This window comes from Sabethes cyaneus, chromosome 3 (assembly GCF_943734655.1).
Source record: "Sabethes cyaneus chromosome 3, idSabCyanKW18_F2, whole genome shotgun sequence".
In the NCBI taxonomy this organism is placed as follows: Eukaryota; Metazoa; Arthropoda; class Insecta; order Diptera; family Culicidae; genus Sabethes; species Sabethes cyaneus.
This window is the reverse complement of record NC_071355.1, coordinates 253595243-253620421: the sequence shown is the minus strand read 5'-3', so window position 1 is coordinate 253620421 and position 25179 is coordinate 253595243. Positions and strand designations below refer to the sequence as shown.

Sequence of the window (25179 nt, the reverse complement as noted above, 5' to 3'; positions counted from 1 at the left end):
ACAATTAGAAATGCTAAAATTGAGCTGTTTAGGCTCGAAGCCAACTAAGAGCTGGTGATTATGGCAGTATAGTTTACATGGCCTACTAGGAAACTTCTTCTATATTTATCAATACGTTTAGCAGATGAAGCAGATCTTCAACACAACCAGACCAGAGATTGTAGAGCCATATCGACGTAACGACCAACTCGTCAATATCACTCCCAAGCAGTGCCAAAAACTGAACCTCTTACATAACCACCCGATTCGAGGAAACTAACCACCTTCTTTTCATCTCTTTTCTCCCGTTCGGTTTCGCCTCCCAGCACCATCAATATCAGGTAAAAAATGAAAGCAATCATCTGCCTGCTCGCTGTCGTAGCCGTGGCCCTTGCCGCCCCCCAGGACGGTGCCGCTCTGACGAACGAAGCCATCCGGCAGGCACAGTCGCAGCAGCTGATACCGCGCGATGCTACCATCCAGGGCGTGCAGGAGGGCATCCAGGTGGCGGCCATTGAATCCATCCCCGGAAGCCAACGCGTCGACCTCTTCCAGCTGCTGGGCGATCAGGTACCACAGGAGGTCATCACCAATCTGCAGTCCCAGGTTGACCAGGTCGGACAAAACTAAATCCGGGGGTCGTCGAGGACGGACTTCAGTTAGACGACAGGACCATTTTGGCATTCCCCGCCGGGAGACGAGTTGGAGCACGGGCTGAACCACGATACGCACTAGCAGCATGACACTAATCGATCTAATTTTAAAAGCAAACCAAGTAGGCTGAATAACGACATCTCGACAAATCGTGCTAGATTATGATTTTTTTTAGTTTCTCTCTCTCGAAAGTTACCAGTTGGTAGAAAAGACACACTTGTTATTCTTCCACGATAGTGCCAATAATCTTTTTGCGGTCCTACGACAAAAAGATACATTTATGTTTCTTTCACCAGAGTAAGTGTTAAGGATTATGCAGATTTTACAAATAAAAGAAAGTGACGAAAACTAAAAAGCCTCAGATTCGTTCCATGCCGATGACATTTTCGTTAAAATAGAAAGGCGAAACCAATTTACCGTCAGCAGCAGTGCAGAAGATGTTCGACACGTCCACCATTGATGCAATATCCCTCTTCTCTCGAAAGGCAGATGCAGGAGGAACCCAAACGACAAAGGTTATGTAAATCGCACCTATAGGTAGGTGATGGGTAAAAAAAGTCAGTCTTTCGCGATGTTTGGTTGCACCATTATCATACCTGTTTATGTCACTCGACCAGACCCGGCCAGACGGGCCCAGACAGATTGATGATGATGGTTTCTGGCTTGAGTGCTTTTAAAGCTACAAGCTCGTTTTGGCTTGGAACTACTATGTCTTTTGGGAATCTACGGGGATTCTGAACGCTTATAGGTACCTAACTGTTTTATTGACGTTCACAAGATTATTGCACCAATCGATCAAAAAAAAAATTTTATTGCGAATTGATTCCTATAAAGTACGAGGTTTTTGATAAATTGGTAAATCATCCAATAACGTGTAAGCATCGTAATAACGTTGTTGGTTGATTTACGACCACAAGCCCGTGATGGATTTCAAAAGGCGCAAATGCTCCGAGAAAAGCATGACCGTGCCGAGAAGTCTTTTTTTTAGCTGTCCACAGTGCAGCATCGTAAACATTCGTCATCAATGCAAATTTGCATTGATCATTTTACGATGACAAACACCGTCCCAAATGGTAATAGTGGTACGTGCTGTATGATGGCAGGCGTAAAATGTATCCTTCAGTTGTCCGCAGACCAACATCGTGAGAGGTTAGGTTAGCATCAGTGTAAACTGACGAAGACGAATTTGGAATTGTACAAACCGTACAAAGGTGTATCATCGTGCCAATACTGGTAAACCGATTATATTCGAATTTGAACTTATTGATGATCATCGGCACCATTCTTCTAACTTCCGCCTTTATTCTGGTGTTAAAGGCTAGTGAAGAGCGAGAAAATGTGTTTTACTCAACCATAAATAAGTAAATAGGAGTCGAATGGTAATCAACAGTTTACGACAACAAATGTTATTCACGTGTGAACTAGGTTATTTAATTGTTTACGTGCTGGATTTATGACTATCTTGAGTAATTCAAGTAAGAGTTATTTACTGGCTAGTTAAGTAAGAGTTATTTAGGAGTTTTATCAAGAATATAACAATAAACAAGTGTACATGAAATTAGTCAATAAGAAAATCGATAGATGCGATACCATGGATTGGCATTTAAAAGTTTATTTCGAATGAAAATTTCTCAAATGGTCCGAAAGTATATTCAATTAGCTCCTGCTTGATCCGTCCTTTTTTTAAATTTCGAAAAAAATGGATGATAGGCAAATATACAAATCATTTTTTCAGTTGAAAAATAGTTTATAACCTTTCTTAAAAGTAGGAAAATTGAAATAGCAAAAAAGGTGGGCCAAACTGGAAATTATTTCATTAACTTTAAAACATAGAAAAAAGTATCTGAATCGATTGAACGGTTCTTGAGATATTTATGGTAAAAGCAAAGCAAAGTCACTATCTGTCAAGTGGTTATCGAGATGGCTTTCAAGCTAGAAGTGCTTCGAAAAAATCCAAACCAGTCCTACAGGTGGATGGTTGGATCGGTGGACAGTTGGGAATCGATCATTTGATCATGTCCCGTGTGGTAAAATCGTTCAAGGAGACGCCGCTGGGTCTAGCTAGCAGCGAAAACTACCGACCCTGTGATGGTAAGGAAGGTAAGGAGGGATTACTAAAAGCACAATCCGAACCATTCGATTAATGACGGGCGACGTGCCAAGTAGGTCAATTTTTCCGTCTGATTCGTCCAGCAGACAATGAAGCGGACCGGACTTCATGTCTTCAAACAAGACGCAAGGCGCCTAGCCGAACCGATAAAGAGAATACGGTGGCCAAATCCCACACCAGAAAGCTATACTACGAGTGGTTGATGCAGCAGAAATGCTTCGTAATGGACGACGAAATGTGACACTCTATTTTGGCCGGATCTGGCATCGTGTCATTACACGAAACCGGTGATGGAATGGTACGAAGCCACCGAGTTGTTTTTGTGCCGAAGGATGCAAAGTCATCTAACTCGCCAGAACTTCGTCTAATATAAAACTTATGGGCGATTATGAAAGGCAAGCTCCGAAAAACAGGGAAGGTCTTCAAAAGCGACCAGGATTTGAAAAAAGAAGGGATGAAAATTTGTAACAAAGATGGCGCAAATATATTCAAACCTATCTGAGTTAAACTGAATTTTTGGTGATCATTTTTGTCTATTGTATTTATTCGTGTACAGTCTTTATATGCTCCATGCAGAGAAGGTAAAATGTTCCGAAAAGCCGAAACAAGGTTATAGTTACACTTTTACAAAATCACAAACGAAATAATCACCTCGTGCACAATGCTGAAAAGAGCTTTTCTGCTCACTAAAAAATTAGCAAGGAGTCGACAAAGCCGGGAATAAAATACAGCTAAATATAGGATTTTATTGCTGGCTTTGATGTTGGTGTCAAAGAAAAATAATATTTGGATTTTTTTTTAATTTATTACATTTAAGGTATGTTGGTGCTTCGTCGTAATTGCCTATTCCCGTCCTATCCAACACAAATTATTAAAAATATCAGAATTTTTACGACACACAATGCAAAACTAGTTATTCCCTAAAATTTTAGTTTGTTGTCTATCATACACGATTTTCGTGCGACGATGAAGAAAATGTCGACTAATCGTTCTAATTTCCGTCATTCATAAATGAAAATAACTCATGCAAGGCATTGTCGTTATTCTACAGCCAGGAAAACTTGCCTGACCTGCAGAAATATTGCAGAATAACATTTGTCATGCCGTCCTACAAAAATACATGCGCGTTAGCTTCGTAAACATTGTTGTAATTTTCAGTTCGGGCGATAAAAAATGTTGGACGAATTTTAAAACGGTAAGACGAATTTAAGAAATAAAGTCAGTTGCGTAATTTCAATAATATGCTTTAATAATCGCTTTTCAGTGATTTCAAAGTTCACGCATCGGAAGGTAAGTGTGTTTTAGTCAAATCAGCACAAGAACTTTTAGAGTATTCATTAAATGAATCCAACACATGATGAAAATTAGAATGGCTTTACTTACTACGACGGGAATTAGAAATAAACCCTATGTTTGTTGAAATATACTTACTTCTAAAGGTGCGTTTAGATTGGCAACATGTCGCAAGCAACTTTTTCCAAACTGTTGCCCGATGTTTCTGAGCAACATAGCAACGTATAACAAATGTTCAGGTGCCAACAGTAGCAGCATTGAGTAACAACTAGCAACATGTCGCGTACCATATGTTGCATTCCACATGTTTCCAAAAAATTGTCCAGTTTAAACGCACCTTAAGACTAAAAGGAAAACTACGTCCCTAAGAATTTGATCCTTCGTTATCGACAGTCTTTGCATCCGGTTATTAGAGTACAGGAAAATTACGGGGCTAGTGCAAAGATCCCATTGACTCTATAAGCAGCACCGCCCAGTCGAGGCTTGTTAGGCCATCGTCGTACCCTGGAGCTAACTGAGCTGACTTCTGAACGGTATAATGAAGTAAAAACGTATTTATTGTCCACCACCGACCGGACGGGTCGGCGTGTCAAATCGGAATCACCTTTATTTTCCTAAACTTTTTCCACAAAGTTAATTCTTACTTGCTAAAACCTCTTTGCCCTAAGGAAACTCCTCCTTCTCGAGGTAGTTCCGTTCTATTCTGCCTAGCGGCAGACCTCACGCTGTCCGTCGAGCTTCCCTCCCGCGCATACATTTTGGCCCCTCGCGTGGGGACTTTGTTTTTGTCAACTCGAACAGTTTCGCGCTTCGTTGTTTACCTTAGTCGGCAAAATGCAACGGCGCATTTGTTGTGGGAAGTGTGCGTTGCCGCAGGTTAAGAAACTTGCGCGTTCATTTACCTAGAATTGTGCAACGCGACAATTGTTTTCATTTAAGTATTTTGCCCTACCGGCGCGGGTAATCGAATAAAATGTGGGAATTATGTTCTGAGCCGACCGGGGTTGATTCATCCGGGTTCAGCCAGATGAAAATGCGTGCATGCAATGTTACCAAAGGAAATGAGGGTCGCTTCACTTCTAAGGCTGCTACTCAATTATTTGTGACATGTTGACACATGACTCATCCCATGATGGCACTAACAAAACATCAGTTTGCTTTTCATGACTAAAGGCCTTAGGGACTGAAGTCTACGTCGAAGTTTTATCATTTTCCTTAGGCATTACAAATTGAAAAAAGTGAAATATTTCCCAATTTCAGTTCTTGGGAATTCTTATTTCAATAAAATAGTAAAAAAGCTAGTACTAGTTGTACGTCCGACTGCATTCACTAATTTAAAAACTCAATTAGTGCTCATCGGCTCTTGGCTAAAGGTCAAATCACTAATATTTTTGTGGAGGGCAACGCCTGATGCTGCAGTAGCAGCATCAGTAGGCAGCAGTAGCCAGCACTCTCGAAAAATAAAACTTTTTTAACGTCCGTTTGATCTTGACTGTTAGGTTGTTAGGTGTCCCTCGCGACGGCCAAGCCATCATTTGCATGCAGCCGAAGGATGTTTAGAGCTGCACAACCGCTAACTGTCTATAGCATTTTCGGGTTTCGGTTTCACATAAATGAATGGAATAATTACTCATTGGTACACATCTCACACATGAGCCGCTAATTTCTGCGAGTGCCAAACCGAATGAAATGTAATAACGGTTCACGAAACGGTCAGCAGACAGAGTAAGGTTACTAAATTTATGATGGAACTTTATTCGATGACATTTTACTATCAATTTAATGTCACAATGTCAGACGACATGTGATTTGCATATCGTTTACAGAATGCGATGCGATAAATCAAACCAGTTTTAGTCAGGAAATAGTAAACAGGAAATTTATTCACTAAACTATTCGGCTAGTCTGCTGATATATGCATTATAATTTCTGTATAATTTCTATACTATCCGTAACTCACTTTAGATCGCCATTGAAATGTTCTGTAAACAACTTGAATGTCCACATAGAATCGACCATCCATTGTTCCAACCATATCTAAATTTAAATTTAATAAAATTTGGCAAAACATAAATTTTCAATTTTGTGACGTCACTTTTTAAGGCTTTTTATAAAAGCATGTGTTTTCGAGGGGATTTGGGAGCGGCAACCCGGGACCGTCAGTACCGGAGGACCATAATTCGTTCAACGCATAATTTATAACGGACCCTCACCACCACTATAGTAAAGTAAGTAAGATATCATATCAACGGAATACGGCACTTTATTTTAACGATAGAGGACATAACACATGAATGATTAAGTCTTGGGAATTGTAACCTTTGGAAAAGTTACAATCTGTTTTCCAAATATTCGGTTGCAGATTTGGAAAATAAGGACCGAAAGATTCGGCCAAATTTGTTATTAAATGTAAATTTTCACGCAAAAAATGCTCGGATTATATAAAGTTTATTAAGTAAACCAGTTGCCTAATAGCGGCAATTTTATGTAGCATGTCGTGAGGAGTTGCGGATGGTTACCACGCCTGATTTTGAAAAAAAAGGGGGTCAAAATATGGGCAGAGTAGCAAAAAGACCCGTTGTGCTGCCAAATGGGACCGTTCGCATCTCCAAACGTCGGATAGGAGCAGGATAGGGCAGAGCAACTGGTATATTTAGTTAGAGATGTGAGGGGACTCTACTGCTTGCTCGAAACTGTTTGTCAGCCTGGATCACCACCACCGTCGCCCACCCCAGCCGTTCTATATGCGGAGAAAAGTATTCGAGAAGTGTGAGTGGCTACGTGCCACCCGGCGATTGGATGAGCTGAGCATCTTTACTACTTGAGCGCACTCACAAAAGACGCCGTGTGCGTCGCGTCGCCTAGTGATTGGTCGAACTGGGCGCCTTTTGAATTTAGGCTCAATTACAAAGGATGCCATGTGCTTGAGGCGAACTATAAAAACTGTCCCCACCCAAGGACCGGGATCAGTTTCCTGGGACAAGTTGTCAGCTAAGTTGACCGCGCGTGTGCAAGTATCTCTGACCATTGAGTCCATTACCGTGAGATCGTGCTTCTGTTACGGTAGAAGTTTTTAAAGGGAACCGTCATCCACTAGAGACACCGATAAGTTGTGCCTGAAATGCAAATCGTGATCGTAATTCCCAAAAACCCAGTGCGCGAGTGTCCCAGAAGAACAAGCCGTCCGTCAACATACGGCTTTATTAGCACATGTAATGCTGTGAATTAAAAGTACTTTACTGGGTAACCAATGAACCCGGTTAAAGTGGCCCAAAATCGTCTTTAGAAGTGGCCAAGTGCGCGTGAGTGTTCCAAACTGAATATCAGCCGTTCGTCAAATTACGGCTTCGATAGCACGGGTCCTACAGTGAGCAGGAAAAGTCATCGTATCGTTTCGATTTCGGCGGCGAAAAGCTGCCAAAACCATCGTTTGTAGCAGTTTCGTGGCCGGTAATGAATCCGGTAATCCAGCCGAATATATCGTGTAAGCGGAGACAACGGGAAGCGGTATCATCATCGGGAGCAGAGTGCGAACAACGAACGGTGCGGGGCGACGGCAGCGGCGAGAAGTAGTGAGTCAAAAAGCATGTTTGATGTGAATTTACAATAAAAATGAGCCAAATTCGAACCTTAAAACTCAATCACATGGTGTAGTGTTTTCTCTTCTTAATAAAATGATTATTGCCGAACAAGTAGCTAGTTTTGTCTTTTTTGCGTGAGCCGAAAGATTTGTTACAGGTAGAGATTTTTCTAATAGCGGCATTGTGAAGGTAAGTCTTCTTTAAGCGCATTGAGCCGACCCTGAAACCAAGAGTGCTGGGCAATCAAAAAGTAACAATTGGCGATCCTACTAAAGTAAAAAAATGTGTGGCTTCACCACACATTTTTAGTGCGCTTAGGGGAGACTCACGATCTTCCGTAGTTATCGTGATTTGTTTAATCACTGATTCTGATTTTTGCATGATTGGCTCAACAGCAAAGTTCGTTTGACCATAAAATTAAAAATTGTGGTATAAAGCTATTGTTCTTAGATTTCGGTGTTGCACGCGGAAAACACGTGGTACAGTCGTATATACACGAGGCTGTTAACTAAAGAAAAACTGCTCTAGAATTACCAAGTTTCGTAACGATTGAGAGAATTTCAAGGTTGTGTCGTGATTCCATAAGAAATTACACAAAATGGAAGGCGATTCGAACCAAATGATTAGGAATGTGGCAGATTTGCAAAGATGCTTTGATGATTTACGGGTGGATTTCCTAAATGAAGACGAGTTAGACTATGAGTTAAATGTAAGAGGAATAAGATTCGAGGGGGATGTTGCAATGGTTAGGAAGAGGGGAAGTTTAAGGGAAGCTCTGAAACACGAGAAGGAACAGAATAGACCACTCGAGAGTGAGTACGAGTTAGACCCCTTGCTAGATTTCGAGTTATGTGTGGAAAAGTTGAAAAACGTCCAGGAGAGTCTGAGTGCCACGGCTCAACCTCCACCACGCGGTCGTTCGATTCTTTTGCATCTGGGCATGAGAATGTCCAGATTACTAGAACATTTAGAAGACGCTCAGCAGAAAACGATGAAAAGTCTTTTAGAGAGAGTGTTTGAATTGCTAAATACCTACTATTATCAAAAGAAGCTTGCTCCAGTTAGTACGGGTACCGTACCGAACTTGGGAGTAGATTCTGGATCTCTAGTTAGTCTCCCCCTTACAACTCAAGCTGCAGCTATCACGCTGTCTTCTATTGCAATCGCGAATCCGACACAAGAAAATGATGCGAATGAGCGGGACATAGTACAATGTCTAGAAAGGCTAGGTTGTTATGACAATACAGTTCCAGATGTTAGGACAAACCTGCGTAATAGAATGTTATCTCTCGAAAGGGAACTTTACAGGCTTCGCCAATTCAAAGAAAAGTACGAATATACAAACCAAACCCCCGCCTTGTCCTCCACAGAGTGTAGCACTGTTAATACAACTACTAATTCTTACACCTCAGTATCAAACTCTTTCACAAGTCATCCCACCACATCAGTAATAAATTCTACTTCGGTACCAAGAGTAACAGCGTCAGTATTTCAAAGTCAATTTAGCTCAGTTTTTCCGAGAAACAGCTGCTATCCTCCACCAGTTTTCTCTACAGCATGTACATTACCTTCTGGTTACCATAACTATCAAAATATTCCTTTTGAAGGGTGTAGACCAATCACCTACCCGAATAATAGTAACTGGTGTCCTACCAGCGTAGTACCCCCGATTTACCCCACTTGGCCGGAATCAAACGCACCTAGTTTAATGCATGCCTGTCGGGCTTTTCCTTTCATGCCAGTACAAAATCAGTTTCCTTGGGGAACGTCATCAACGGGAAGGTACACGGCACCCGTAACATGTTCGCATGTTTATCCATTGGGGAACGTGAATTTTGCTCCAAATAACACCGGGAGCTACACAATGCCTCAAACAGGATTCCCCACATTACCAACATATACCCAACCGGGATTGCCTGAGTTCAATAATCCTTCACCGTATCCTTACCAATGGCAAACCCCAAAGTTGCATAAATCTTTGCCAGTATCTCAATGGAAGTTGGACAAATACGCTGGAACCGATCAAGGTAGCAATCTTAACGAATTTCTAGTATTAGTGCAGCAACTTTCGCTTGCTGAACGAGTTAGTGAATCCGAGTTGTTCGATTCGGCGTTTCATTTGTTTACCGGTCCGGCGCTGAATTGGTTTATGTCCATGAGTTCGAAAGGACTGTTGCGAAATTGGAATAATCTAGTTCAAGAACTGAGAAAAGCTTTCGTTCATCCTGAACTCGATTCACTTGTTCGTTCACGCATACAAGATCGCCACCAACAAAAAAACGAAACTTTCCAAAATTATTACTATGATTTAGAAAAGCGTTTCCGGTCCATGACTTTACAAATGAGTGACACGGAAAAGCTGGATATATTGAAACGAAATATGCGAGCAGATTATAAAAAGTGCCTACTATGGAAACCAGTGGAAACTCTGGAACAGCTGGTGGACGCTGGTCGTCAAATCGATGCTTCTAATTTCTCAATATATCATAAATTTTTTGGTTCTGAAAAACAAACAAATGTTGTTACATTAAATGAGTCGACCAAACGGGAAGACAAAAATTTAAAGGCTTCTCCAACAAAACCCAAGTCTGATACCATTAAATCACCCTCGAGAAAAAGAGGTTTCGAAAAGAACGAGGGAAAACAAGTGTCGAATAAAAAAATTCTCCCACCCAACCATAAGGATAACCCTCTGATTGAGGACCCTCAAGAGGGAACCTCTCGACAGACTCGTACGCTTGATGATCTGATTGCATCTCACAGACCACCCGAACGGAATCAGTGCCTTTATTGTAGAAGCACCGGACACAATTTAGATCAATGCCGATCGGCAAGAGGATTAATTTGTCATCTATGTGGGTTGAAGGGCTTTGACACTCAAAATTATGCATTTTGCAGAAAAAACCAAGCGCGGATGGCCGAAAGTCGCCGGTCGTCTTCCCCAACCGCGTAAATTTGTATAACGAAACTACTCCAGCAGAATATTGGGAGGTTGTAACGGAGAATTTATACGACAACCATGATTCGTCCGTTTATATTCTGTTGGAACCTAAACCAAATGACAACCGTCCATACATTAAAGTTAAATTGTATAACTTACCTGTTATGGGTCTTCTCGATTCTGGTAGTAATATAACATTAATTAGCTACCGTATTTACCAAACGTTAAACAAACCAAAATTACATTCATACGAACAGTCTATTGAAGTTCGTGCAGCTAGTGGTACTAAATTAAAAATATTAGGAAGGTTATTTATTCCTTACTCGATAGCCGATACAGTCAAGATAATTTCTACGTTAGTAGTAGAAGATTTGATTGTCGACTGTATCCTGGGTATGGATTTTTGGGAATGTTTCCAAATAACTCCTACTTTCCAAGAGTGTGTAATAGTGGAAGAAGGGACAATTCGCCCTGATCCAGTACCAACCAAGTTATCTGATAGTCAGTTACATAGGCTAGAAGAAACTAAACAGCAATTTAAAGTTGCAACTTCAGAGATCCTCTCTGTAACTCCGCTCATAGAGCACCATATAAAAATTACTGACGAGTGGAAAAACAAACCTCCACCTCGTCAATATAATTACACGCTTTCCCCTAAAGTACAACAGAAAGTTTCGGAAGAGTTGGACCGGCTGTTACAGCTCGGTATAATTGAAAGGTGTCAATCTGATTGGTCTTCCAATGTTGTGGCCGTCACAAAACCAACGGGTAAAGTGCGTCTCTGTCTCGACGCGCGGAATTTAAACAAACGAACCGTGAAAGATGCTTACCTTTTACCACATCCCGGGCGGATACTGGGCCAACTTCCCTCCGCAAAATATCTCAGTACCATTGACCTCTCAGAGGCCTTCCTCCAAATTCCATTGGCGGTCGATTCCCGTCCCTTTACGGCTTTCAGCGTTCAAGGCCGGGGCATGTTCCAATACACCCGTCTTCCATTTGGCCTTGTGAATAGCCCAGCTACTCTGTCCAGATTAATGGACCAAGTTTTAAACTACGGAGAGCTGGAACCACGAGTCTTCGTATATTTGGACGATATAGTGGTGGTCAGTGAAACCTTCGAAGGGCATATCAAGCTGCTCGAAGAGGTCGGACGTCGACTGAAATCGGCAAACTTAGTTATCAATCTGCAGAAGTCACAATTCTGCGTAGATCAATTATCCTTTCTAGGATACATTTTGTCGACAGACGGGTTACAACCGAACCCGGAGAAAATCAAACCGATAGTGGAATACGAGCGGCCGAATACTCTGACTAAGTTGCGGAGATTTCTTGGCATGTGCAACTACTATCGGCGGTTCATTGAGCATTTTAGCGAGACTACTGCTCCACTAACCGAACTCCTCAAGACGAAAAGCAAAAGTTTAAGTTGGAATGACAGTGCAGAACTTGCCTTCCAACAAATAAAAGAGAAATTAATTACAGCGCCCATTTTAGTCAGTCCCAATTTTGATCTCGAATTTTGCATCCAAACCGATGCCAGTGACGTTGCGGTGGCAGCGGTTTTAACGCAAATTCAGAATGGTTCTGAGCGGGTAATAGCGTATTTCTCCCATAAATTGACAACCCCTCAACGCAACTATCATGCTTGTGAGAAAGAAACATTAGCTGCCTTGTTGGCGATAGAAGCCTTCAGGGGCTATGTTGAAGGCGCCCATTTCACCCTGGTGACAGACTCATCGGCTCTGTCTCATATAATGACTACAAAGTGGAAAACTGCCTCCCGCTGCAGCAGATGGTGTTTGACCTTGCAGCAATATAACATGACCATAACCCACCGAAAAGGAAAGGAAAATGTTATCGCGGATGCACTTTCCCGTAGCACGCTAGTGGTATCAGCACAAACTTCTAACTGGTATCAAGACACCATGAGACAAGTTCTTGATTCTCCCGATGATTTCGTGGATTACAAAGTCCAGAATGGTAAACTCCTGAAATTTGTTTCTACGCCCAATCTACCGTACGATTATCGGTATGAATGGAAAACTGTTCCTCCACCTGAAGACAGGGAAGCGATCATTCGCGCAAACCACGATGACGCGATGCACTTAGGGGTAGATAAAACGCTAGACCGCGTGAGGCAGCGATTTTACTGGCCTAAGCTGTCTTCCGAAGTGAGAGCATATGTAAAAAGTTGCACCACGTGCAAAGAAGTCAAAGGAACGACAGTTCCGATAGTTCCTTTGATGGGAGAGCAAAGAATCACCCAACATCCCTGGGAAATTATAGCGATTGATTTCCTTGGCCCCTTGCCTAGAAGCAAGAAAGGCAACCAATACGTTTTCGTAGTTGTTGATCTTTTCAGTAAGTGGGTAATGCTTACGCCAGTACGAAAGATCGACAGTCATTTACTTTGTACGGTGCTACGGGATCAATGGTTTTTCCGAAATTCTACTCCAAAAGTGATTATTTCGGACAATGCAACTTGTTTCCTGTCAAAAGAGTTTAAAACTCTTTTAGACCGATTCAAAATACGACATTGGTTAAACGCAAAATATCATTGCCAAGCTAATCCGGTCGAACGGGTTAACCGTACCGTTAACGCCGCGATCCGGACCTATGTCAAAGAGGACCAGCGACTGTGGGACTCGAAACTCGCAGAGGTAGAAACCATTTTAAATTCCGCGGTGCATGCGGCTACTAAGCTCACACCGTATTTCATCACGCATGGGCATGAAATGTATTTGCAAGCCTCTGACCATAATGAACCCGTATCTGAACCGGGTAGGACTAATCCAAAGGAGTTTTTCGATAATATATACGATACCGTACAGAAAAACTTAGAAAAAGCCTACGAAGAAAATAAGAAACGGTATAATCTACGCCATAGGGCACCTGCTGCACATTTCGATGTAGGACAACTAGTCTACCACCGAAATATGAAACAGTCTAATGCAGCCCTGCACTATAACGCGAAATATGCTCCGATGTATTTGCCGGCACGGGTTATTTCAAAACTAGGATCATCCGCATATGAACTAGAAGACTTAACGGGTAAATCGTTGGGAGTATGGCACGCAACTAATCTCAAACCCGGTTAAATCAGACCCGGCTGCTCACTACACTTATCCGTCAAAAGAATCCTTAGATTGCTTTGACCAGCTAATGTGAGGTTGTACACAGCCGCTGGAAATCGTTATCTAATTAGTATCCAGCATACAGCTTTTATTCCATAAAATCCATAAACCTACTCGAATAGGTCTATAGGGCAGGTTATAGCTAATTTTAGCTATGGAAATTAGCATAAGGCTAAAACTAATAGTAAACCACAGTTTCTTTCGTAATATTTTGGAGCCTAAGCACCGCATTGCCCATCCCTGGGTCGATAACAATGTTTAATCTCGATCAATTAAACAGTTAGTTCGTAGATTTCCCTGAAACGATATTGAAATACACTAATTTTTACAATTTATTTAACATACTTACCTTTGTCTCAAACCTGCAGCCATGACATTTTCAATTCTATTGTCTAGTGAGCAGGGGTGATTAATCAAAAATGAAACTAGATGCGGCTGACAAACATGTCGCTCAGCATCTCCTTTGTAGTATAGATATCATAGGGTTTGGCGATAAAATTAAAAAAAAAAAAAATAAAATTTGTCGTTTTAAAGGATGGTCGAAGACAGTATTGTCTCGAACCTACAGATAGTTATACAAGTAGTAATAGTTTAGGTAGTTCATAGAACAGAGGGTGAATGAGCAGTTTGCAAGGAGAGCGATCGAGTGGGGCCCATATGAATGAGAGTGTGAAAGAGTAGTATTAGGTTCCGTAATAAATTTTGGAATCACACACGCGAAAGAAGTTACAGATCTGAATGGAATACGAAAAAACTTGGTATTCAAGAGCAAATTTCCTTTCCGTAATTACATCGTAAATATTCTAATGATAAGATACCTATTTCTAAGAACACAGCTAGTACTACGACATCAGGACCGGTCCGATCTAGCTGTCGCCATATTATAGAGAAGTCATAATTAGAATTAAGCAACATGTTAACCTAAGAAAAAAAATACCCAACCAGTTGAGTATTTTTTCTCCGAGGAGGGTGACAATGTAACCTTTGGAAAAGTTACAATCTGTTTTCCAAATATTCGGTTGCAGATTTGGAAAATAAGGACCGAAAGATTCGGCCAAATTTGTTATTAAATGTAAATTTTCACGCAAAAAATGCTCGGATTATATAAAGTTTATTAAGTAAACCAGTTGCCTAATAGCGGCAATTTTATGTAGCATGTCGTGAGGAGTTGCGGATGGTTACCACGCCTGATTTTGAAAAAAAAGGGGGTCAAAATATGGGCAGAGTAGCAAAAAGACCCGTTGTGCTGCCAAATGGGACCGTTCGCATCTCCAAACGTCGGATAGGAGCAGGATAGGGCAGAGCAACTGGTATATTTAGTTAGAGATGTGAGGGGACTCTACTGCTTGCTCGAAACTGTTTGTCAGCCTGGATCACCACCACCGTCGCCCACCCCAGCCGTTCTATATGCGGAGAAAAGTATTCGAGAAGTGTGAGTGGCTACGTGCCACCCGGCGATTGGATGAGCTGAGCATCTTTACTACTTGAGCGCACTCACAAAAGACGCCGTGTGCGTCGCGTCGCCTAGTGATTGGTCGAACTGGGCGCCTTTTGAATTTAGGCTCAATTACAAAGGATGCCATGTGCTTGAGGCGAACTATAAAAACTGTCCCCACCCAAGGACCGGGATCAGTTTCCTGGGACAAGTTGTCAGCTAAGTTGACCGCGCGTGTGCAAGTATCTCTGACCATTGAGTCCATTACCGTGAGATCGTGCTTCTGTTACGGTAGAAGTGTTTAAAGGGAACCGTCATCCACTAGAGACACCGATAAGTTGTGCCTGAAATGCAAATCGTGATCGTAATTCCCAAAAACCCAGTGCGCGAGTGTCCCAGAAGAACAAGCCGTCCGTCAACATACGGCTTTATTAGCACATGTAATGCTGTGAATTAAAAGTACTTTACTGGGTAACCAATGAACCCGGTTAAAGTGGCCCAAAATCGTCTTTAGAAGTGGCCAAGTGCGCGTGAGTGTTCCAAACTGAATATCAGCCGTTCGTCAAATTACGGCTTCGATAGCACGGGTCCTACAGTGAGCAGGAAAAGTCATCGTATCGTTTCGATTTCGGCGGCGAAAAGCTGCCAAAACCATCGTTTGTAGCAGTTTCGTGGCCGGTAATGAATCCGGTAATCCAGCCGAATATATCGTGTAAGCGGAGACAACGGGAAGCGGTATCATCATCGGGAGCAGAGTGCGAACAACGAACGGTGCGGGGCGACGGCAGCGGCGAGAAGTAGTGAGTCAAAAAGCATGTTTGATGTGAATTTACAATAAAAATGAGCCAAATTCGAACCTTAAAACTCAATCACATGGTGTAGTGTTTTCTCTTCTTAATAAAATGATTATTGCCGAACAAGTAGCTAGTTTTGTCTTTTTTGCGTGAGCCGAAAGATTTGTTACAGGTAGAGATTTTTCTAATAGCGGCATTGTGAAGGTAAGTCTTCTTTAAGCGCATTGAGCCGACCCTGAAACCAAGAGTGCTGGGCAATCAAAAAGTAACAGAATGTAAAAAAAACTTATTGCTTTTAAAATTCTACTCAATCGATCCTCATAATCACCATAATTATCATCAATCTTTTTCTCTGAACCATTTGTTAAAGATCTGTAAACAGGTAGAAATCAGATATGGGTAGCTAGTGTGGAATTAGCTTGTTCCATCAATAGTTCATTTTCATCACCGTTTTAATCGGTTGATGCGTTGTCCTGATGGGAGAATAGTTTTCCTTCAACTTTTTTTTCCATGCACAGAATCAATTGTAATAATACTAACAATAATACGGGTCTCACTATAGGGAAAAAATGATCAAAACTAAGATTAGGTCCACGATATTTTGCTGGAAGGTAAAGTTTGTGAGCTCACTTCACCTGATGAGAAAAACTGAGAAGAATTTGTCAATTTTTTAATATAATTTTGGACAAAAATCTTTTTTTGGGGGATCAAAGTACACTCAAGTCACTTCTAGGATGTTCCGCATAAATCAAAACCACGTAAAAATAGACCGCGTAACTTCTGAAATTCGCTTAAGGAAACCGCGCAAATACCGAAATTTGCCAGAAAAATTGCGTACATTCCGAACTTCGCGTAAAATCCAAAACTTCGTAAAAATAGAAGCAGCATATCCGCGTAAATTCTGGAAATTGCTTAACCTTTCGTTACTCGCGCCAACATCGATTTATAGGCATGCTAAAACCTAGCAGAATTCACTCGAATACTGATGCCACTTGGTCAAAAACTTATGAAACTTTTTCCACCGTTTGAAAGATCTTAGTCTGCGGATCAACTTTGCTAAAAACAATAATTTTCTTTATTGCTAGAATTCCGAGATATACCGAGATAAAGTTAACGGTTCACAGGCGTTGTACAAAATACAACAGTTTGAAAGTTCTGTAAAAACAAACCGCGTAAAAAGCGACTTCAGTTGTAAAGTTTATTGCAATCATTTTCAAAGCAAATGATATCAACAGTGAATAGTCCTAGCGTGCCCAGATTTAAACAAAAGGTAAGACTTAAAATTAAATAAGAAGCAAAACTTATCCAATTTAATTCTACTATGTATATTTTATTCACGACAAATACGTATTTCGCCTACGACTTGCAGGCTTCCTCAGTGTCTGTTTTCGAACTCTGGAACTGAGGAAGCCTGCAAGTCGTAGGCGAAATACGTATCTGTCGTGAATAAAATATACATAGTAGAATTAAATTTGATAAGTTTTCTTCTTTTTTAATTTTAGGTTTCGTATTCTACTAAGACGCTCCAAAAACTTCAGTCAAAAGGTAAGACACCCGACCTTTTAGAAGATTTGGTCTGGAAATACGAGGTAATCGTAGAATAGCGAATTCATTACTACTTATCACAAAAATACCGCCTGTCAAGGTTTAAAACTCCTGACTATCGGGAGCAACTGGATTTAAAATTAAAAATTGAAATTAAACTTGGAATCGGGCTTCTACTATAATCTACTATAATCTACTAATCAAATTATTTTATATTGTTCTCCCATGTAATGTGAATTGATCATGTCCTCTCATAACTCTTCGTTTTTCCTCTTTTTTCTCGGTTTTCATCCACCACGTCTATTCTGTTTTTCCTATTTATTACGCATCGAGTTTTCGTCTTTTCTGTCGCTTTCTTCAATCGCATCTCTCTCGCTCTCTCTCTCGCTCTCTCTCTCGCTCTCTCTCTCTCTCTCTCTCTCTCTCTCTCTCTCTCTCTCTCTCTGTTCCCATTCTCTTCTTTTTCAATCTTCAATCAATCAATCTTTTTCTATCGCATCTCTCTCTCTCTCTCTCGCTGTTCCCATTCTCTTCTTTTCTTGTCCCGTTTATGCACTGAGTCCTTTTGTTCGTTTTTTCTTTTTTTTTCTATCGTTTATCATCCTTTTGTAACTTGAAAGCAACCAAGAGTTCGGTTAATGTGATCTAAGGAAGGTTAACAAGCTTTATGTCTATAGATATATAAGCTAAGCAGCTTCATTTGTAAGTAACTAACCGAACTTTAAAGTTGCAAAAAACGCTAAGCAGTTTCTAAAGAAACTTTGTCAAAAATGAATAAAATGCAACTATTTAGCACTTTAGGTTCTATATTTATGATTTTTCACTTTCTACCTACTCCTAACTTCTATAAATTCATTTCATGCGATTAAGATAGAAGACCATATAGTAAAAGTTTAAACTATCAAAAAGCGTTCCGCGTTGCAAGTCGCTATTTCTGACACTACAGGTAACGTGAATTTTGCAAATGACTTGCTCCCGAGTGTAAGTTGGTTTCGGGGCTGTTGCAAATAAGAAATTCGTACATTGAGTATAACCGTTGCATATTTCAGTAACGGAGCAGTAGAATGCATCTAGGTCACTGAAAGGTAGTACTCAAGTTCAAATCCCCGAGGGATGGTGTGGTGTGGTATGTTGCAAAAATAACATTAATATTTATAAAAAACAGTCATTAAATTCCTTTGATGATGTTTCAATTAAATAAAAAATTAATATTGGTCGTCCATTAATAACCGAAATATATGCTTTTTAGTCAAGGAAATTTCATGAATACCTACAAAGCGGGAAAAGGTTAAATTCTTTTGAATTTTTTAAGATTTTAAGTTTTTTTTTGAGTTGAACAGTGCTTTGTTCATGTTCTGTATAAGTTAGCTTTTTTGCTAACATTCTAATTCTGTTTGGAAAACATCGTCGGGGCAAGTCTGGCTCTATTCTTGAATACGAGGTGAAAATGCTACTCAAGAGTTGGATTCCGACTGAGCCCTGGGGTACATGCGGCCCTGATGAAGTGGGAACCGATAAACGAAAGAATAAATCTGGCCACGACAGAACATGGGTTAGAAACCTTGCAACAATCCAGTGCTGTGTACCAACAGACGCTGCCGACCTACAGGAGCAAGAGAGTTTCTACCGCCAACTAAACAGCGTGGTGGAGAAAATCCCGAAGAGGACACTCAAGTCCACGTGGACGACTTCAACGCGAAGGTTAGCTCAAACAACGTAGTCTTTAAATGCGTTATGGGGCGCCATGGCCTAGAAGGGACGAGTGAAAACAAGGACTTGTTAACAGAGTTTTGTAATGATAACAACAAGGTCATTGGGGTGGTTAGACCTGCACATAAACTCACGTGTGTTTCCTGCAACGGCCGAACAGAAAACCATACCCAGGTAAACATTTGCTTCAGCCGAAAATGAGAGGAGCCTTCTAAGCAGTACGTAGCAAACGCAGCACCGATATTGCATCCGACCATTCTTGTTCAACGACGGAAGGGCAAAGTTGGGCGTTGTTACGCCGTGCGTCGGTTGAAGAACCCGGAGGTGAAAAGAGATTTTGCCAAACAACTTGACTCTCGAACCACAGAATTGCCACCTAGTGGAACCGTCGAACAATAATGGAAGGGTATCAAGAACGCTTTCATCACGACCAGTCGACCAGCGACGAAAACGAAATCCTCGACAAAGTGCGTTGCAGGCGGAGATAGTGGGTTTCGAATAAAACTTGGAGGTCGATCGATGACAATTTGCATTGAATTGTTTGTTAGTGGAGCATTCAACAGTAAATCTACTAATTTCAACCATTTCAACGTATTATTTTTTGACGTGTAGAAATATTTCAACGAAAATATTCTTTAGGAAAGGGAACAACTGGCACCACTGAAAGAAATCGAATGAAGCACCTGTCAAAAGTGTCGCATAAGCGAGCCACTCCGGCCACTCCGCTCTCTCTGCCTTTGCTTGTTTGTCAATATTACGGCACTAGTCTCTGGCAATCACGCAACAGTTTCGAAAGGTATCCGGTTTTGTCCTCAAACGGAAGATCAAGTGTAGTGGCAGTTTGCAGACTAATTTCATATTTTCCCAATTTCAAAAGTTTGTGATTGATACGAGCAGTTTTTGTGTTATAAATGTTAACTGCTTGAAACTTGGCACGCGCCCCAGTCGTTCGGAACGGCTCAGGCAATGTTACTAAGTATATCAGCGAAGGTGAACCATCTAGTAGGTTATTTGCGCACCAGTTCTATTCCGACTGGAGGCGGGTTCATCAGATCATACCAGCAACGGAACATCCTCAAAGCTTCACCGGTAGCTGAATCTCCACGCCAGTGCAGTCGTTGTAATCACAGCGGTAACAGTAATAATAACATCAAGAGCAGGAATATTTACCAGCATCCAGAATCACTCGCTTGTTGTCAGCATCATCAGCGACAGCAGCATCGTAATTACCATTACTGCCGTCAGCATCAATACGCAGAGACAGTCACGTTCACCGATCGATATCGGCTACTATTGCGACCAGCAGCAGGTCACCGAGTGCAACGCTCCAGTGAACAAGTTTGGTGAGTTTTTTCGTACGTGATGTACTACAGGTGCTGCATGTTATATAAGTATCATTGAACACTAAGAATCTTCAATGAGTAAATTTTAATCAAAATGTGTTTGGCTTGAGAGAAGAAATAATGTGAAAGGGTTTCAGCTCTGTTTAGTGGTTTTACTTTACACGCAGAACTAGCGTTTTTCTAATTTGGTAAATTTGATGCGTAAAGCTTTGATAGTGTTCTGGCCAAGTGTAAACAAAGTTGATTAGCTGCCAGCATTGAAGAATAGTGGATGGGCTATGCAAAGTAGTTAAATACTAATGCATACACGTCATCATCGTATCGCAGCGCAACATAGTGTTGAATATGTACATACTGCAGCGTATCGCTCAGATATATAGACAGTGACTGCGGATATAAGTGTTTGCAAGTTGGAAAAAATAATTTATTTTTGATTTTTAACGTTTAAAAGATTTGAAACAATTTCATACCTTTCTGGCAGCATGTAAAGTAAACTGGGTTTCTATCTTGCAGTCACCTTTCAACCGGTAACATCGTCATGGCATCCGGCGGCGAAGCATCCAGTGGTGGTGGTGACAAGCCAAAACATACCAATCGTTTGATTCACGAGAAGTCACCCTATCTGTTGCAGCATGCTCACAATCCGGTCGACTGGTACCCGTGGGGCGAGGAAGCAATCGCCCGTGCCAAAGCGGAGAACAAATTGATCTTCCTCTCCGTTGGCTATAGCACCTGTCACTGGTGTCACGTGATGGAGAAGGAATCCTTCGAGAATGAGGATGTAGCGGAAATTATGAACGAAAATTTCATCAATGTGAAGGTCGATCGCGAGGAGCGACCAGATATTGATAAACTGTACATGACTTTCATACTGCTAATCAACGGCTCTGGAGGATGGCCAATGTCGGTTTGGTTAACACCGGATTTGGCCCCGGTTACGGGAGGAACGTACTTTCCACCCAAAGATCGCTGGGGAATGCCCGGATTCACGACCATATTGCTTAAGCTGAAAATTAAATGGGCAACCGATAAAGAAGATTTGGCTGCTACTGGTCTCTCGATTATTGAGGCCATACAAAGGAATGTAGAGGAAAAGCACAAGGAAGAACCGGAGCGAATTTACACTCCGGAGGAAAAATTCAAACAATCCATCGCTATTTACAAACGGAACTTCGATCCGGTTTGGGGAGGTTCGCTGGGTGCGCCCAAGTTTCCGGAAGTGTCAAAGCTGAATTTAATTTTTCATTTGCACCTGCGGGATCCATCCAGCAAAATTCTCGGTGTGGTACTGAACACACTGGACAAAATGGCAGCCGGTGGCATCCACGACCACGTATTTGGAGGTTTTGCAAGATATTCCGTGGATAAGAAGTGGCACGTGCCGCACTTTGAAAAGATGCTTTACGACCAAGGGCAACTGCTGATGGCCTATGTGAATGGCTATAAAACGACCAGAAAGCAACTCTACCTGGATGTGGCGGATTCGATTTTCAATTACATTTGCAAGGATTTGCAACATCCGGCTGGTGGATTTTATAGCGGCGAGGACGCTGATTCGCTTCCTACCTGGGAAAGTCAGGATAAAATCGAGGGTGCGTTTTACGCGTGGACGTATTCTGAGGTTCGAGATCTATTTAAGGCAAATTTGGATAAATTTGGCGACATGGGAAAAGTGAATCCGGTTGAAGTCTACGCACAGCACTACGATATTCAGGAAACGGGGAATGTAGAACCAAGCAGCGATCCCCATGGACATCTTTTGGGTAAAAACATTTTGATCGTTTACGGATCAATCCGTGAAACAGCGGAGAAATGTGACACCACGCCGGAAGTGGTCGTTAACATACTGAAGGTTGGGAATCAACTGCTGCATGAAGTGCGAGACAAACGTCCTCGGCCGCATCTCGACACCAAGATCATCTGCGCATGGAATGGGCTTGTTCTTTCCGGATTGTCACAACTAGCCTGCGTTAAGGATGCACCGAATCGTGCGGAATATCTAAAAGTAGCTGAAAAACTTGTGGCTTTTATGCGCAACAATCTGTTCGATGCTAAGGCGAGAAAGCTCTTACGTTCCTGCTATGGTGATGAAAGCGACGAAGCAAAGTCATTGTAAGTATGCCAAATTAAAATCATAAATTGATTGATTAAAGTGTGAGAATAATAATGTTATATTTTAGGGAACATCCCATCTACGGATTTATCGACGACTATGCTTTTCTGATTAAAGGTCTGATCGACTATTATCGTGCCTCATTGGACAAGAGTGCCCTTTGGTGGGCGAAGGAGCTGCAGGAGATTCAGGATCAACTATTTTGGGATCAATCTAATGGTGCTTATTTCTACTCGGAAGCAAATTCCGCTAACGTTGCTGTACGACTGAAAGAAGGTAAGCAATAGAAGGGATTGTCTTTTTAATACAAAATTTTGAAAGCAAAATATTTTGTTCGTTTCGTCAGACCACGATGGAGCAGAACCGTGCGGTAACAGCGTGTCCGCTCATAACCTTCTTCTGTTGGGCGACTACTTCGAGAGTGAACCCTTCCACGAGAAGGCCAGAAAAATGTTCAATTACTTTTCGAACGTATCTCCTTTCGGGTATGTTCTCCCGGAGATGATGTCCGCTTTGTTACTAGATAATTTCGGGCGTGACATGCTGGTAGTTGTTGGTAAGCAACACCCATAGGTTCTTAGGTTTTCTAGACTAAAAGTTCCTTTTTCCATAGGTCCGGATGGTCCACAAGCGAACGATTTGGTAGATGCTGTACGGGAGTTTTACATGCCAGGATTGATTATCGTACGATTGAATCCGAGTACACCTGATCAGCATTTGGCTGGTAAAACCATTCAAAGTTTTAAAATGGTGCAGGACGCCCCGACGGCGTACCTCTGTCACAATAAAGTCTGTCAGTTGCCAGTTACAGAACCGGACCGTCTGACGGAGGACCTCCTGGCGAAGTATTTATTCGACCACGTTGAATACGAGAATTGATTTTTCGAGGCCTAAGGTTCTTCGTGCGCTTCATAAAGTAGGTAATAATAGTTTTTGTTACTAGCTGTGCAATTCGAAGGAGGAACTGGTGGCCGCGTACTGAGTCAAGTAGTGTGTTGTACGTCTTGTTACGAAAGTTAAATCAAAACGAATGTTGAATAGGATATAATTTACCCGTCTCATAGAAGAACATAGTCATACATTTGTAATTCAAACAGTTTAGTCATAAATGTTCATAAATGGTTTTGAAAACTGAAAAGAAACTAATTCTAAATCTCGTCAAAAAAAAAAACTAGAACACCGAAACAAGAATATCATTACAGCCTCTATTACAGTAGTAAACCAATTTTAATCAACAATTTCTTCTAGCGTTATCATAATAATAATCATTTTAATCAAAACATATTATATTCACAAAACACCCATGTATATAGCAAATCAGCAAGTTTAAAAGCGCACGAAAATAAGTTTCTAAAACAGTGATTTGAAGGGGAAGAGAAAATACTCTAATTGAACTAAGCAAACGACATGTGATCTAAGGTGATGAAATGCGCACCAGATGAAATAAAAACAAATCAGTAGTGCCAATATTTGGTCGATAAAGAATATCACGGTGGGGTGGAGGCAAGCTAGCTCAGAATGGTTCAAAACAAAAAGAAACGGAATTGTTTTAGCATTAGATGAGAAGAACTCTGGTGGCACCGCAATAATCATCTTACAAAAAATAACAGTACTAATAAAGCTCTGATAAAACTCAAATCTGTGGTTGAGTTCAATGTTGGAAAATATCCGGAAATTGTCTTATGGCAAATATCCTATATTAACAATATAGTTCACTTCGCAAAATCTCATATATATCCGAAAAGACGCAAAAGTAACGCCCTCCTGCGGACAAAAAGGTGACTAAAAGCTTTTTGTAACAAAAATTTTTAAGCGTGCAACCAATGCATAAGTAACAGGTGCGGTAGGTTGAATATGCTATCTCTAACCCTATGACGTTATTCGTCTAGATTGTATCCCGCATTTTGCACCTTACTGGACACCGCAGTCTAAAAGTGCGACTGGCACAAAATGTGCGACAATGCTGTGAGTAAGATAGAAAGAGAAAGACTGACAACTGCAATGTTGCTGTTTTGTTTTGTCATATACATTGGCATTAGAGAAAATAATCTGGATTAATCCAGCTACAGCTGCAAAGCACAATAACATTAAATATAAAAATTAATTCTAGATAGAATTAACAAAAGGGCGAATGTCGCAAATGTAAACAAAACGGATGAGAGTTATTTTTTGCTGGACCAGCATAGGAAAATCAACCCTCACTCGGTTTGTTTACGGTTGCGACATTCGCCCTTTTGTTAATTCTATCTTCAATTGTGAATAGTAGAAACTATCCAGTTTTTTACGAACCATAATGGCGGACGTGTACGTAATATTTGAACAACATTTTTGACATTTCAGTAGCGAGCAGGAATAAACTAAAAACAATTAATTTATAATTGTCATAATTTTACATTCATGCTCTGTTGTATTAACCCTTGACGTTTGTTATCCGGATTGAAAAAATCGGATTCTTGAAAATGTAGGGAACAAATCAGACTACTTTTGCTGATTGACGGTTTGCGACAAAACTTTACCCACGTATCCGTTTGCCTAAAGATACAT

General features: G+C 41.2%; 2 protein-coding genes across 2 annotated transcripts; both read left to right on the top strand.

The window, feature by feature from the left end:
* The first annotated feature begins 321 nt into the window (after positions 1–321).
* On the top strand, positions 322–609 carry LOC128743757 (uncharacterized). Its single transcript, XM_053840418.1, has one exon. It carries the CDS (start codon positions 328–330, stop codon positions 607–609), a length of 282 nt encoding a protein of 93 aa, XP_053696393.1. The 5' UTR covers positions 322–327.
* Positions 610–19994: 19385 nt separating this feature from the next.
* Positions 19995–24255, top strand: LOC128741606 (spermatogenesis-associated protein 20). The gene is made up of 5 exons (XM_053837546.1): positions 19995–20522; positions 21036–22634; positions 22703–22911; positions 22982–23191; positions 23249–24255. Exons 1-5 carry the CDS (start codon positions 20146–20148, stop codon positions 23512–23514), a joined length of 2661 nt encoding a protein of 886 aa, XP_053693521.1. The 5' UTR covers positions 19995–20145; the 3' UTR covers positions 23515–24255.
* Positions 24256–25179: the final 924 nt, after the last annotated feature.